This window comes from Gouania willdenowi, chromosome 1 (genome assembly GCF_900634775.1).
Source record: "Gouania willdenowi chromosome 1, fGouWil2.1, whole genome shotgun sequence".
Lineage (NCBI taxonomy): Eukaryota > Metazoa > Chordata > Actinopteri > Blenniiformes > Gobiesocidae > Gouania > Gouania willdenowi.
The window spans coordinates 25,529,998-25,547,004 of record NC_041044.1 but is presented as its reverse complement, the minus strand read 5'-3'; the positions used below and the strand labels follow the sequence as shown (position 1 = coordinate 25,547,004).

General features: G+C 37.7%; 2 protein-coding genes across 2 annotated transcripts in view; both read right to left on the bottom strand.

Moving 5' to 3' along the window:
* septin9b (septin 9b) overlaps positions 1-10,803 on the bottom strand; it is a 77,288-nt gene extending 66,485 nt beyond the window's left edge. Inside the window, exon 1 of the mRNA XM_028475450.1 lies at positions 10,592-10,803. Within this exon, the coding sequence (XP_028331251.1) occupies positions 10,592-10,613 (22 nt within the window). The 5' untranslated portion in view covers positions 10,614-10,803. The remainder of the gene's footprint in view (positions 1-10,591) is intronic.
* A 1,494-nt stretch (positions 10,804-12,297) lies between these two features.
* Positions 12,298-16,946, bottom strand: LOC114469951 (uncharacterized). Its single transcript, XM_028457921.1, has 4 exons — positions 16,852-16,946; positions 16,416-16,748; positions 15,116-15,237; positions 12,298-13,214 (listed from the first exon to the last, which is right to left on the bottom strand). Exons 1-4 carry the CDS (start codon positions 16,901-16,903, stop codon positions 13,074-13,076), a joined length of 648 nt encoding a protein of 215 aa, XP_028313722.1. The 5' UTR covers positions 16,904-16,946; the 3' UTR covers positions 12,298-13,073.
* Positions 16,947-17,007: the final 61 nt, after the last annotated feature.

Below are 17,007 nucleotides of genomic sequence, written 5' to 3'. Positions count from 1 at the left end.
ACCTGATTCTGTGATATCTCAGCGATATCGTTAATCACTTCACCTGCAGGCCAGCGGCAACCAATCAGTCCAATACACACTTCTGCTTGCGCAAACACATGCACGCACACACACACATAAAGAGTAACAAAGAGTCATCCAAGCAGATTCTTCTCCTCAAACAGCACCAGGCAGAGGAAATGTGACTCACACACACACACACACACACACACACACACAGACCAAACCTACAGCCTATATTTGCGCCAGATGAAGCAGATGGTCGTGAGGCACAGACAGACACGTGTGCTCGTTCACTCATGCGAGACAAACCCAGGCCCCCACACCCTAGCCCAATAACAACAGCATATCACACATTGACTAAGAGAGGATGGGGAGCCTTGGGGGTCACATTAGTGTAAGCCGTCACTACCGAGAATGACCTATGGCTAAACACATGACTCGAACAAGCTAAATTTGGTTATATAAGAGTTGGGCAGGAATCTTACCAGCATGCTAGCCAACACTAAAGGGGGACAGTGGTGCACAATGAAAGAGGGTGAACAGTGAGAAGAAGATAAAGGAGGATAGGAGAGAAAGAGAAAAGTCAGCAGAGAAAGTAAAGAAGCTGGACGGGGAGGTGAGAGCTGGGAGATTTCGTCTTGAATGGAGGGGATGCAGATATCTGTCACAATTAGACAGAATTACAAATGGACTTGTTTATTACAGCTGCTTTTGTGAGCCACAACACATCTTTTGGAATGGAATAAAGTGCTGTTGCAAGCAATTAAATAATTTGAACCACAGTTGAACCTTAGAGGGCAAGAGCTCACTACTGCCATCTACAGACAAGGAGGACTATTCATATCTGAAGGTCTGATTTTATTTGGTTTGTCTCTTTTTTAGACCTTTTTCACAAATTCAGTTCTTCTCAAAAAGTGGTGCGCGCCCCACTGGTGAGATATGGAGACATGACGTGGAATGCTACACACAATGCACTTTATTTTTTTTACAATAAAAATCATTCATGAAACGGAACCACACACACTAGCCTACATGTAGCTGAATTTTGACCACTATTTTTACGTTGGGTTTATGAACTTGTTCATTGTGACCTAATAACATTAACTATAAATAACTAACAAATAGAATATACAGTTGAAATCCACTTCAGCACTGTTTAGGTTTTGTTTTTCTCATGTGAGGAACAAACACAACATTAGGCCCGTGGTCATAAAGTTATGGCGTATAAATACAGTAGATAACATTTGAGTTCAAATGAGATGGTGGGATGTGAAAGAGAAGCAGTGTGGCCCAGTGCACAAAGCCAAGGTCTGATGACCTCACTAGAGTTACATCACACTCTTCACTACATCTTCATCATAACCCTTTAGGCAGGCTATCTTAGTCATTTGCGTTCCCTGCTGCTGCTGCTGCCACAGCCTACATATACAACCTGGGGCGTGTACATGGATGACACGACTATTCACATCACTCATCTACAAAAGCCCCATTCACAGTCTGACCCCATACCCCCATACAAAGCAGTCCTCAGACGACATATTTTTTTAGCACTAACCTATTTTCAGGACTCGATACAAAGACAATCCACTTACATTTATATTTAAAAGTAAAAACGAATGCCGTAAGTCCAAAATGCTGCTATTTCTGCCTCAGTTCTGCATTACATGGTGTCTAGCCCTTTGTACATGTAGAAAGAAAGTGTTGCGTTTGAATTAGAGTTTGCATGTTCTTCCATTGCCTGCAGAGGATTCCTCTTAGCATGGCAGTGTCTCTATTTGTCATACAGGTTCCTTTATAGTGACAATACCAGTCATTTACAAGAACTTCTGTCCAGATATTCATGGCTCATCTCATGTGGACTGACCGATAGTTAAAGCCAACCGCTGACCTTCATAATTAGAGCCACTTAGTAAATTCTCATTCTTAGATGATGTTTCGCAGCTCATAAAAGCAGCAGTCAAAACAAGGTGCAAGATTCGCAGCCAAACTCATTACAGATGTCCAGTCAGCAATTGGCAGCAAGGCACAGCAGAGCAGAGCCAGAAAAAAATCTTGACAATTACCAACACATGACCTTATTTCCCATGACGCACACAGTAGTCACACATACACGCGCACACACACATATGCATAGAGATCACAAAATAGCCAATTACTTTAGGCAATAACTCACATAAGCTCCTTTCTTCCAGTTCTTTGACAATTTAAATCCTGCTCTGGGGTCATTTGGACTGTTTGAGGCTGTAAAAGTGCTCGTGGTGCAGTCTGTGTGTCTGTCCATCCCAAAATGACTGTGGTAACACTGCTGGCTATTTCCTCTTCACCATAAGGTAATCATTAGATGGAAATGGGGGCTGGTGGTGGGTTTAAATAAACTGGGATATCCTTAGTGCTTTGCAGGGGATACACGGCCTGTTTTAGCAATTGATTATTAAAGTGGTATTACCTGGATAATAATAAAATCTTTTTAGTCCAGGACTTTTTAAGGCATGAGGTTTTTTGAAGCTGTGAAGAAATTAATAACAAGGCTAAAAATAAGAGGTTTTACAGAAATCTGTTGAAGCAAAAAGCAAAAACCATCAGTCAGGAGTGTTTGATGTCTGCAAAGAGTGTTTCTCATAATGCATTATTGTACTGTTACAGCCCATGCTGCTTAAATGTGGCTAAAATAAAAGAGTAAGAGTAACAGGGGAAAAATCAAACGTTAGCAGAGAGCTGTGGGATTTTGCTGGTTAAGATAAGGCACAGATTCCCACCGCAGAGGCCCAGGGCTCCCGGCTTCACCTTCATTATTGCAAATGAGCTCAAACTGATGGAGAAATGGGGCAAAAAAAAGTTCCTGTGGTTCAATGTGGCTTCAGACCTCTGTAATCAGCATGTCAAGCTCAAGATGCTTAAATCCACAGTGTAGATATATGCACACACATACACAGAAAACAACCTTGAGAAACTTTCAAACGTGTGAAAAAGTGATTGAAACCAAAATATAATCTGGGGAATCTTAGTGCGGCAGAGGGTAGCAATGTTACCTTATGACAAGTATAACCTAATCTAATCCTGAGGAAGTGGGTATTTTATGACAACTTTAAATGAAATAGATTTACAGTGCAGTGGTGAAGGGGCTGCATGTGTGAAGTGAAGGGCATGTTGTTTGTTCTTCTGAGAGCTCTGGCCACAATCTACACAGCAAAAACATACATTTTGGTTCATTATGTAATAATGCGTGCCGCGGTCCACATTGCACCATGCAACAAAAAAAGAGTTTAAAGAACAGAAAGTAGCAAAGTACTGGGATTGGACATCTTGCTTTTCAAAATAAAACTGAAACAATACAGAAAAATGAGTTGTTTGACGACAGCACTACATGGGTTATTGTCACTTCCTCATCGTGCGCGGTTGAAATTAAAACCAAATCATGTCATCATTATAACATTCTTCAAAAAATGATTCCAATCTTAATGGAATTTGCTTAAAAATGTTGTGTACTGCACTAATGAGTCAATTGAATTGGGTGTGAAAAACCAGGAAGAGTAGTGATGGCTCCAGCCAAAGCTAATGGAGATCCAAATAAACATACGAAAATGATTTCAACAATATTAGCATATAACATTTTCTGGAACTATAATAAAATGTATTGATAAGATTAATAAACTTTATTTATATAGCACTTTTCAAAACACATTACAAAGTGCTTTCCAAAGGCAGCTATACATTAGAAAATAAAAGATATGAAGTTTTGGTCAGAGATGAAAACAGTTTAAAAGATAGAAACATAAAAACAAGTTAGAAGTCACTAAAAATAAGGGAAGGCTCTCTGATAAAAGTATGTTTTAAGAAGTGATTTCAAAATTGTCACAAAGTCAGCAGACCTGATCTCCTCAGGCAGATCATTCCAGAGTGTTGGGGCCCGGTGTCATGTACTGACTTCACATCGTACTGAGATTGTATATGCACATATTAGCGCATATACAATCTCAGTACCGGACTGAAAAGGAACTATGTCTCTTGCAGTTGAAAAGACACGTTTGCTTCCAAAATCTCTATACCAGTTGTACCATCGACGACAGATCTTGTGACATTTTAAAATTGCAATATATTGTCCCACCTTTAGTTTATTTTAGGCATAATAGGAAACATTTAACAGGACAAAAACATAGTATAGGAATAAAAGTAGCACTGTTAATGTGTGCATGCCTGCACAATATTCACAGAACCATTTCATCACAAAATAAATCAACAAAAGGTGGTTTGAGCACTAGAGCAAATAATCCCAAAGTGACATTTCTGCTTTGATTGTGTTCCCCACAGCCCTAACTAATGGCATCTGCTTGAAACATCAGGTGTTTTTTTATTTGTTTTTTATGAACATGCAGCAGAATTATTTGTGGATGGCTGGTTGCTCATCACGATGAAAGCAGCAGTGACACTGCCCGTTTTCATCCTTATGGTATTCACAGAGTGCTTAGGCTGAAACATTAACATCGACCACGTCTAATTTTAGACCCTCAGAGACAGCGGCTGATGATGTCATTAGTTAGTGTGTGTGCGTAGATGTATGTCGGGTGTGATGGGGAATGGGGTCGTCTGTGTAAACGAGTGTTTTGTTGAGGCGCGGGTCGGTAAAGTGAAGCCCAAAGCTATGTTTCCTTTCCATCCACATCAGAAAGACCCTGCAGAGGAGAGGAAATCATTAGAAAAAAATAAGTCAAGTGATATGACAGAAGTCTTCTTTAAGTGGGAGGCTTAGAATGAGGTTATCAGAACTGAAATGTTTATCAAAGAAAAAGAAAGCACAAAAGTCTTAGGGTTGGATGAATCATTGCTGTGCAGAAGCTCTGTTAGAGCTGAGACGGTGCATTTGCACTTAAGAAGAAGTGCGAGAGGTGGTCATTATTTTAAGAAGGGATTTTCAATGATAAGACTTCAATGATCTGCAGAGCTCTCAGCTTGACTCTGAACTAAAGGATTAAATAGAAGTTCACAAAGAAGTCCCAAATGACTGTCTTTTAACCAGAAGCGAAACTGGTTTCGTTTAAAGTTTCAGTGATTCAAAGAGGATGAAATTATAGAAAATAAACAAAAAGTACCCCTATGAGTCTACATTATATTTGTCTGTCTTATACCTAAAAACTAAATATATCCATCCTATTATGTCAACATGGTGCAGTCGGTCTCTCTGTCAGAATCAACAATTATTTCTTGCAATTTTTTTTGCATCTAAACCACATCCAAAATGGTAACGTCCAACAAAAACACTCAAGCATCCATCACCATAACAGGATCTTTTCGAGCTGAGGACAAGCCTTTAAAGAAATGTCCCAACAATGATAGTGTTTCAGCTCAGCTCAGCTGAGTGAGTTCCTTCATGCGTGGAGAGAAAAATGAGGAGGGGAGGATAAAACGCAGCTTTGAACAGCACTGCATCTTTCTGTTCATTCAGGGTCACAATTCATGAGAGGACAACACAGCACAGGGTCTTTACTTCATTACACACAACAGGGTCCAGGTCTCTTTGGGTTTTCCTGAAAATGTAAACAAGGCTCCCAGCTGTTGTGAAAATTAGCCACGGGTGAGTGGAAAAATCACACATTATTTACCCAGAGTTTTGGTTTTTATCAGCTTTGAAAAGATGCTTCCTAGTCTGAGATTGAATTTTTTTTTTTTTATCATTTTACTAATGATGGTTGCTCTCAGTCACATCTGTCCATTAATCCACAGCTTCATGCTAAGCGCTTGCTTAGAGAACGTGCAGAAGGTCAAATATATCCTATAGAGAAAAAACACACTTTCAACTATGAGATGCTTCAGCTCCACAGATCATTTGACACCAATGTTGCTCCATGAGAAAAGTCCGATACAAGCTCTTCACTTCTGGCACGATACCAAATATGTGTCTCCAACAGAGGAAAACTGACCCATTTATTATTAACAAATGAGTTCATTACATTTTAACATTAAACATACAAATGATCTGCAATTAAATTAAAAATATTAAAAGAAATAAATAAATCCAATAAAAACAAATGATGTATCGGAGTGCAGGATTATAGGTGCAGGCCGATATAATCCGATACTTTTTGTGGGATATTTTTTTGCTTGTGTCAAACCGATATCCAGAGGTGAAAGTAATGGATTACAAGTACTCACATTACTGTAATTCTTATATCAGACTAATATATAAATATAGAGTCCTCATTTTTTATCTTGGAAAAAAATTGTATAAATTTACAGTGCTTTGTTTAGAAAAAGGCAGGTAACCATAAATTATTAGCATTAGTTATGTTGAATAAGTGTTTTTTCTCCTATTACGTGTTCCAGGGCCTGAAGGTTACTTAATCATGCTCATGCCTTTATACTTCTTATCAACCTTATTGATTCTCTGCAATGGAAAACTCTCAGAGGTGAAAGTAATGGATTACAAGTACTCACATTACTGTAATTGAGTTGCTTTTGTGGATACATGTACTTTTCTTGCTCTTGTAGTGACCCTGTACAAGGGAAGGGGCGGAGCCTATGCAAACACCACGTGCCCGTCAGTAACTAGGAACCCTTGTCATGTCATAGGCGTGCCCCCGCACTTTACGAAAATGTATAGTTCATGGTACTTAAAAAGGGGGACACATTGTTCTTGGGTTGGATTACAATTCTTTCTTTCTTTCTTTCTTTCTTTCTTTCTTTCTTTCTTTCTTTCTTTCTTTCTTTCGGAACCAACTCACCTACTTTTCACCCACTGAACCATTATGTAGAGTCTCAAAAATTCAAACAAAATTCAAAGTGATGACGCAGGGGAATCTAAAGAATCCACTTCAGCCAATAGAAGAATTCATTTGTAATAGCTGGCGTTCAACCCTTAGAGGCCAGTAACTCTGACAATTTACAGCTAAATACGTAAAATTGAAATAATGTGAAGAGTGAGACGAGGATGAATAAAAAGCACAACTTAATACCCAAATACATATGTATTCAGAAGGAAAACGTGGGTTATAAAAGAAGTAAAGTAATTTGTTACATTTCTACACCCAACCGTTACTGAGTAAATTATTATTATTATTATTATTATTTTAAATGATCAACGGACATTGTGAAACTACAAAAAATTGAATGACCCGACAACAACCAAATGCATCACATTACAACCGACCACTCAAATTAAACGTAATGTACCACACCAAAACAGCAGTGAATGCTGGTTATTTCCTTATTTTGAATTGAATTTATTGGTGTTATTTTATTAAAAAAATAATTGTACATTTAGACAAACCTTTTATTTTATACAGATGCCTTTGTGGAAAATTATTGAAGTTCCAATTGTGGTATAATTATGTCTCTTCCTTCTTAAATTTATACATGAGATGTTTACTGTATGCAAGGGAACCGTGGCAAGATTTATTACCAACAATAAACGTGGGGGTGAAAGTAACTCGTAGTAACTTTTACTTTGAGTACCATTTCATTGAGCTACTTTTTACTTGTACTTGAGTATTTTATGTATGACTTACTTGTACTTGTACTTGAGTACAATTTCAATCAAGTGACAGTACTTCTACTTGAGCGGGAATAATCAGTACACTTTACACCTCTGCTGATATCTGATCATTAAGGAGCTATAATCTTCACGCTAACAGAGGGAGCGTGTAGCTGCCAGCTGTTGTGTTTTTAATTGTTCTAGAACTGAACAGAACAGAAACTGCAGATCAAAGGAACCATTGAGTCAATCCAGTATCTAACATTTCTCTAAGTCACTCAGCCAACACAAAACACACAAGTAAGGGAGCAACTATGCTGACAAATGTGACACACAAACGTGACACACCTACTGTGTAATCAAACCAGAGTGGTGAAAGACTGAGGGAATTGTGTCAGTGCACGTTATTGAGGTGAAAACTTCCAGAAGCTGAAAGTGTGATAAGGTTTCTGTAACAGGCCGCTGCTTCACCCCTCGTGACCCGTCCTGCTTTTCTGCACCTTAAATAGACAAGATTTCCCCAGAGTGCTGCAGACTATCACTGCACAGCTGATTATTTACCTCTGGAATTTGGCACATTGGACACATTTTCAACAATGCTTAAACATTGACGTAAACTGAGTTTCACCTCAGGTCCGACTCTGCTAAAGATCTTCCAAAGCAAATCCTGAATCTCCAGAGATGTGTTTTTTTTTTTTTCTGGACTTTGAGACGAGCCACAGCAGCATCAGCGTTTGACGCACTTTCTGTGTTTGTTTAATCTACAGCACATTGTTTCACCTCCCCTGAGCCAATATACAGCTCTGTACACACAAATGTGACTAACTGACACACAATAACTGATAACTGACACACAGTTCACACACAGAAAACAGATAGAGCTATGCACCAACGCGTGTGTGAGCGAATGTTAAAAATAGGAAATGCTGCTGCTCATGTGCACAAAGCTACACTACATCTATGAGAGAGTGCTGCCCGAAGCATCCAATACATTTACGTAGAAGGTCAGAGTGTGCAGGACAGATGACGGTGATGAAGATGACGAGGTGCATCTGACTCTGGGGGTTCCCTAGGGAGCTGTACACTCATCCACAAAAAACATACTGCCCAGAAAGAGAGAGAAAAGCCAGATGAAATATTTCTGACAAGTTAAATAGGTCTACATTAGGAGACCTTAAATAAACTACGAATGAAAGTTCAGGAGATGCATGTCTTTGTTCAGATGCAGATAGAAATATAGTATAACGCAGCAAAACAAGTTGTTTATAGAAATAAACAAAGCAGAATAAAATGCATGACAGATATCTGTGCATATGCAGCATGGAGTAGCCATTCATTTTCATTATTTGATCAAATATAGCAAATTAACACATAATGGTCTACATCAGACAGGGGCAACTGGCAGCCCGGAGGCCACATGTGGCCCTCGGCCTAATTTTGTGTGGCCCCCCAAAACAAATCCCCAAAAATTGTATTTCAAGAAGTTGGAAGGAATATAAAGCCCGACATAATACACAAAATAACTCCCAAAACATAGAAAATGACAAATTGACTTCAATCCAAAAATACACAAATGACTCATAAAACAACAAAATGATAAACAAAGAGACACAACAACCACTTAAACAAACAAAATCACTGCGAAAACACAAACACCACATTACAGAACAGCTCCAAAAACACACAAACTGTCAACAAAACTGCACAAAATGACAGGAAAATACAGAAAATAACAACAAAAATACAGAAAGTGACCCCAAAAATGTACAAATCGACAACAACAATGCAGAAAATAAGAGAAAAAAAACACAAAATATAACACACAAAATGAATAAAACTGACAAAACTACAAAACCACAAAGACAAAATCCTTTTTTTTTTTACCCCTATATTAATGCTCAGATTCATCATTATTGTAAATGCTGACATGAATGTTGATAATGTGGCCCTCGGATCAGATACAATCACATTTTTTTGGCCCCCGCTGTGATAGAGTTGCCCATCTCTGGTCTAAATTATTTTATTTTTTATTATCAGGATCCTTTGAAGAAAGTTCCTCTATTTCAGTCAAACTGCAGATCCACTCTGGATAAAGGTTTCCTGACCAATGACGTGCTGCAGGATCAGGGCTCTTTGTGCGCCATGCCACATAATGGAGACGTATCTGCTGTCTATTCATCTCCATTTGCACATCCAGCTTGCTTCACTGCACTGCACACATTTTATTATGAACCTACACAACTTCAGAGATCCATGACACAAAGTGCTTTTCACCACAAATATCTTAGTCTCATTCGTAGAGATGACCTCCAATGACCTTTCTGAGGATTTAGTGCAGTGATGGGTCACTTAGCAGAGCTGCTTTTTGACTGTAGCTCCTCTATTATCATCATTCTGTAAATGTGTGGACATGTATAGGTCCAATAGTTTCTGTTTTTATGAATTTATGAAGTTTTCAAACTGATCCAGAATCAGTACATCGATCTGATCAAATATAATGGAATCTTCCATGGCGTGAGGTCTATGTTTGGTTAGAATTTTGTCAAAATGAGTTAAATTCTGATGTAATCCTGCTAAAAAAACAAATAAACAAACAAATAAATATCCTCAGCATTGGTAATTACCGGTAGCTTTAAAATCTTTGGCAGATTCCTTGCTAATGTATGTTAACTATCTCGTGTCTTGATGTCTTGATGTCAATTTTGTCATATTAAGTTTAAGACTCTTTACAGTGGTGTTTAAAAGTATTTAAAAATACCTAAAAATCATCAGTTTCTTTCAATTTTATTCGCTGATCATGCACTTAATTAAAAATCTTGCAAGTATGCAAAAATATTTCATGCTGGTTTTCAACACCTAACACAGATTTGATAGAAAACAAAATGAGCAGATCACATTTCTACTTTAATTAGATACTTAATCATCTCACACATTTATGAAACAGACTGGGATTATTCTTTAGCTGTGATGCTAAAAAAAAAAATAAAATAAAAATATCCCTGCAGATTTTAAATCATACCTCTGCTTGTTTTTTTTGTTTTTTTTTGTTTTTTTTCAGAGTCGATTTTATGCATTTAGTAAATAAGACCTGCATCGTTTTTAGATGATTCCCTTTAAGCCTACCTGAGTTGGGAGTCTTCTTCATGCTCTCCTGCTGGATGACTTGAGTCAGAAGAGACCTGGATCTGTCCGGTTCGCTCTCTTTTGGAGACCAAACTCTGGAGTGGAGTTAGTTGCACTTTTTTCCTGCTCCTGTGCAGCTCTCACTGCGTGACGACACCGTGTGATACTGGAGTTATGCCGTGAGATGAGATCAGCTCAGTGATGCACATGGAGGGATGCTGTGGAACTTGAGCGCACGACCGTAGCTTAAAAAAAAGCGTGGAGGGAGGGGGACAGAGGCGCTGACGCGTGTTTACGCACGGATGGCACATTTTACGCACGGATTTATTAGACTGAGGCTATCCACCATCGTTGGCTGCATTGTTTTGTGTTTACCCCAGTCACTACAATAAGTGAGGTTTGCACAGAGATAAAAATCGATGGGACAGACTGGAAGGAACACAACAACCTTTAGGCGCAAAATCAACGCTTTTATGTGACGGAGCCAAAATCTTGGCAAGAAGTTTGTTGAGATGGTCCAGATTCTCTGCAGACAGACACCACGGCACATAACATGATAAAATACAAAGTCTGTAACCTGTAGTGAGATATAAAGTCTTCACTTTGTCTTTAATTATAATATAATTTCATTAATAATTTGTTCTTGACACTGTTTCTACATTTTTTGGCTAACAGGACCTTATGGGCTGAGTTTTTTATGTAAGGAACAAATAAAAAAATAAACATTAAAAAAAAAGTCCTCTTTAAAAAAAATTAAAAAAAATTGTCAGCTTTTTAAAAAGGAAACAAAATGACCCGTTAAAGAGGGCACAGGCAGAGACTGTGAAATGCTGCACTCTTCTGGCCAAATGTAAAACTTTAAATTCTTCAAGAGCATTGCTTTGAGATGGAAGAACGTCTGCCCTGAACCAACGGTTGTTACACATTGATGATCACAAAATATTTTTTAACAACTCAAACTGCATTTATCGTATATTTTGGAGTTTGTATTTGAATATCACCTTCATATTGTTTTCATTCAACCTGTTCTCCTTTAAAACATTCAATAAATGTTTGTCTTTGTCCTGAAATGTCTTCTCTTCTTCTTCTTCTTCTTCTTCTTCTTCTTCTTCTTCTTCTTCTTCTTCTTCTTCTTCTTCTTCTTCTTCTTCTTCTTCTTCTTCTTCTTCTTCTTCTTCTTCTTCTTCTTCTTCTTCTTCTTCTTCTTCTTCTTCTTCTTCTTCTTCTTCTTCTTCTTCTTCTTCTTCCCATTAAAGGTATACTGTACATGTGTGGTGGCAGGAATCTGGATTCATCAGCAGGAACCACCCACTGATCAATAACGCTGTATTAAATATTATATCCATGTGTCAAATGTGTCTTAAAACAGATAGAAGTGCAGAAATATAGGGATTTATTGTTGCACTCCATTCAACAGAGGAATCAGATGTTTACATGTATTTGTTTAAAGTGGCTAACTGGATTATACAGGGTGCAGAGGTAACAGAGCAGAAATATGCATATCATAAACATGACAGGGTGATAGAGTCAGAATCACTCAGCAAACATTCAGTGTTTAAGCATTTGTTAAACAGCTACGAGGTTATTATGTGTGTGTGAATCCATGAGTTTTGAACTGCATGTGAAATAAATCAAATAAGACCGACTGATGCAAGAATGCATCCCTGTTGTCGTCCTAAATAACCCAATGAAACCTAACATAGAATTAACATTAGGACCCAGTATGAAATAATAAGCTCTCACATTATAGCCCACAAACAAACTGTGGAATTGAAATGAACCAGGGGCAAAACCAACATTTAATAAATAACTGAAACTCCAAAAACCAAAGATTCTGACAGAATGAGGGGGACCATATACAAACTGATTCTTTCACACACATGTCGAGCATGGTGGCACCAGGCAATGCGGTATTTGCCCCTAACCACTTAAAGCATGGGGGCTGAAACTTCTCATGCACTTCCTGTTTTCTACTTAAAAACACATGAGATGCTTATCTTCTTTTTCCAAAAAATGCTTGAAATCGGAAAGAAAGCACATGCATTACGCACACATTCCAAAGTCAGGCAACATTTATTTCAAACACCAATAAGACAAAGCATGAGAATGGTAAAAATATCAAATATCAACAGCATCAAAAATAAAATTAAAAAAAGGCTTTCTTGGATTATATGTTAATATGTGTTTAATTGTTATCAAATCAATTTTTAAATATCTTACATCTAATTATTATAGCTTATCTATTTACAGGATTTACTGTTTTTTCATGACGGAAAGTCTAAATTGTTAAACATCAATGCACATTTTTATTTCAGAGTAGTTTCATTTCCACCCACGTAGCCCCTCAAAAGCGAAAAACACAGATTGTTGACTACATCAGTATCTAAATAATAGTTAGTTACTCGTTTCAGCCTTTTTGCCTTTTCTTGTTACGTTCTTTTAGAAAAGAGCTTAACATAAAAGGTTAAAAACAATGTCTATCTTACTCTACATCAATTGGGCTTTCTGAGAACTGCTCTGGAACTTCCACATGTTGGAAACCATTTTTGGTCATCACCTCGTACACATTGGAAAGCTGAGATGCACCTCTTCTTAATTTCCTGCTTTTTCTCCATTGCTTCACCTGTTGGTAGTAAAAATGACATTAATGTTAGACATTACTAGGGAGGATAAATGTAATGGGATGATAGGTTTAAACCTGCGAGTTTAAATCAGCAGTTTGATAACCTCAACCTGTCAGTGGGCGATCATGTTATTCTAGCACAGGTATACAGAAGAACTCAAATGCAACGCAGGAAGGAGTAGGAAGAAACTGAAATATCTAAAAGATTGAATAAACGGGCCCCAAACAAAACAAGGAGGATAACTGAAATATTCCCCAATCGGATTTGTTTATTAATAAGGAACACAGATTCCACACTTTACAATCAGAATCAGGAACTCTCAATAATTTCAAAGAGCTTGAAAGTCTCTCTTCACAGGTTGACAATCTAGCAGAGACTGAGTGAACTGAGGGAGTATATATAACCTCCTCCGACTTGACGAGGGAATGAGGAGCAGCTGTGGAGAGCAGGAAAACTGGGCAGGAACAGGCAAAATCAAGGAACAGGGAGTGACTAAATAAGCAGACTCATGACATATTCATTGTAAAGACAAGAATTGGCGTGCTCTTTGACCAAATGCTCTCATTTAATTGTCATATAAAGAGGGTGACTAGATGGCCTTTTTTTCATCTCAGAAATATTGCCAAGATTAGAGCGATTCATTCATGTGTGTCATCACGCTTAGACTACTGTAATGTGCTTCTGTCTGGCTTGCCCAAAAAGAGTTTCATGGTCTACAGATGGTACAGAATGCAGCCACTTGGGTTCTCACTGGTTCAGTAGATATGAGCATATTCTTCCTGTGCTGGGCCTCTCTTCACTGGCTACCAGTTCAGGTCAGAGTAGATGTAAGGTACTGATGTTAACGTATGAACCAGTAAATGGCATTGGACCATCTTACTTGTTAAATCTGTTGAACCCATATGTTCCAACTCGGAGCTTGAGATCCCAGGGGACTGGGCTTCTGAATGTTCCAAAGGTCCGTGTTGGGGAACATGCTTCTTTCATTTTGTTCTTCATTGCTATGGTACAGCTTACCTGTTGAAATTAGGCTTGGTTCCTCTATTGATGTTTTTAAGGCAAAGTTAAAAACCTATTTGTACACTGTGACGTATGAGTCCTAAAACTCCTGTTTTATGCATGTCTTTCATATTATTATTATGATTATGAGTACTGTATTTTTCGGACTATAAGGTGCACTTAAAATCCTTTAATTTTCTCAAAAATCGACAGTGCGCCTTATAATCAGGTGCGCCTTATGTATGAAATTAATATGTCAAAATGTTTTATAAACTATGGAGCTGCACTGCTTGATGGATTTTTGGCACTTTAGGGCTACCGTAGTCAGGCGCCTCGCGGAGTGATATGTACCAGTACTGTGCTTCAACATACTGAACTGAAAAAGTGAGTGTATTGTTCTGTATTTTATGTGTTAAACCTGAACAATGTTGAGAGTTATTGTTAATGAGTTGAACAAAGTTTGACTTATCTATTTTGTTTCGCTTAATGTGTCTTAATAATAATAATAATAATAATAATAATAATAATAATAACAAACCGGTGTGCCTTATAGTCCGGTGCGCCTTATGTATGAAAATAGACCCAGTCAGACCCATTCATTGGTAGTGCGCCTTATAATCCGAAAAATACGGTATATGTTTAATGGCTGATCTATTTGATGTATTGCACTGTGATTGATGTACAGCACTTTGATTGAAAGCACTCTATAAATAAATGTATTATTATTATTATTATTATAGGTTGAATTAAATATGTGCAAGTGAGTTTGATGATCCTGTGACCAAAGGTTTATGTGCTTTTAGATGCAGTGGCCATATTCATAGTGCACACATGACAGACTGATCAAGGAAACCACTGCTGTGCATCAAAACTTCCCCATATACAGACTACATTAACGTACCTTCAGAAAGACAAACAGGAGAATCATTGTGGTTATCATGATGCCGACGAGACATGCTAAAACTACCAACATCAGAAGTGTAGTCTTCTCTTTGCCTGTAGTCAATGGACACGATGCGTTTCCTGTGTGATAGGACAGAGACTTTTAGAACAGGACATGCCTTTTGCTTCCAACCTGAATTAGATCTAGTCAGATGCCAAGTTAAAGGTCACCCCCTTTTTATTGGAGCAATCAACATTTTTGTTGCTTATGATTCCCTTCATTCGTTGGTTTTTTCGAGTAGGGACAAAAAAACGATTTGGTGTACAAGAAAACTCCAACAGAGAAAAACTAAAAAAAAATAGATAAGATCCATGTACACTTATAATTGCAATAAATGTCTGCTCAAAGGGGAGTGTGAATTTCTTAATCATACAATTTTCACCATATTGATTCTGTCTGTTTGAAATTCTAGAAATACAAAATAAATACTAAACAGAATAGGAAATTAAACTGACTAACTAATAATCAGTAACTAAGATATACAACAATGCAAAATACCGACAATGGTAATGAGTTCCATTCAGTTCAATTAGCATTTAAAAACAACACTAACCATACAGTATGTAATAGTCTATTAGTTGGATTAAGCCCCACCCTCATTGAACTGTGACCAGACTATACGCTTATAAAATGATTTAAAACTTTGGCATTGCTTTTGTTTTGAATCCAGGCCGTTCCATAATTTAACTCCACATACAGACGAACAAAAACACTTCCTGGTGCTTCCAATCTTGGGTATTAGAACATTTCAGTTTCCACTTCTTTTGTTTGAATGTATGTAAATTATAAAAGCTAATGGGAATAAAAGAGCAACAAAAAGTAGCAATTCATAGGAGTTAAAGACACATGTTTATTACAACTAACCAAACATATTGTTTAATTTGTTTTAAAAATACATAAATAATGATCTAAATATTTAAGCGTATAATTGTGTCTTAATTTACAAGTTCATAAACTGGTAACCCAAAGACATTTAGATAATCAGAAACTTGGTGTTGGCACTTCACCCATAGTGTGAGAAACTGGGCCATAAAGAAGGGAAACATGAGTCTTGTGGTGGTAAGGTTAACCTCAACAACAAATGCATTCACAGATAAATGCCAGTACTTCTTCTCACATTTATCGAATGAATAATACACTGTACTACTTTGGTTGTAGTGAATTGATGATTTTAAATCATGTTTAGCAGCAATATCACTGCACTTTATGACCTTCACAATGACTTACTATGCACAGGAAGAGACTGAGAGAAACTCACCTTTTATCACAACAAAGTAGAGATCACACTGGCTCAGTCTGTGAGCATCGTCCTTGTAGACACATGTGTAGACTCCAGAGTCATCCACAGTCAGATTACTGATGGTGATGGATCGGTTTCTGAAGGAACTGCTGGTTTGAATTCTTCCCTTGTATCGTGGTCGCTCAGCCACAGTGTAATCTGGACTATATTTGCTTGAGAAAAGCACTTCTTTCCGTGTGATAAATTCATGGTAGACATACATCGCAACATACTCGTCTGTGCTGCTGGGACATCCCATGGAGGAACATGTAAAAGTCACACTGTTGCCATACTCTTTGTAGATGAATCTCTCTAGAGCAGGTTTGAAGGATAAAACATGATAATAGCAGAGACTGAAGAGTCAAATGAACATGCATAAATAGCTTTTAATTAACATTTTGAATTTGGTGCTTACCTGAAGTCACAGATGGACAGATGATGAGCAGGAGCACACAAAGAAACACCATCTTGCAGCATGGACTGCACCTCCAGGGTTTGCTTCAAACCAACTTAACACTGTGAAGTTAAAATGGATTTTACTTCCTGTACAGTATACTGGGGAGCGATGGTG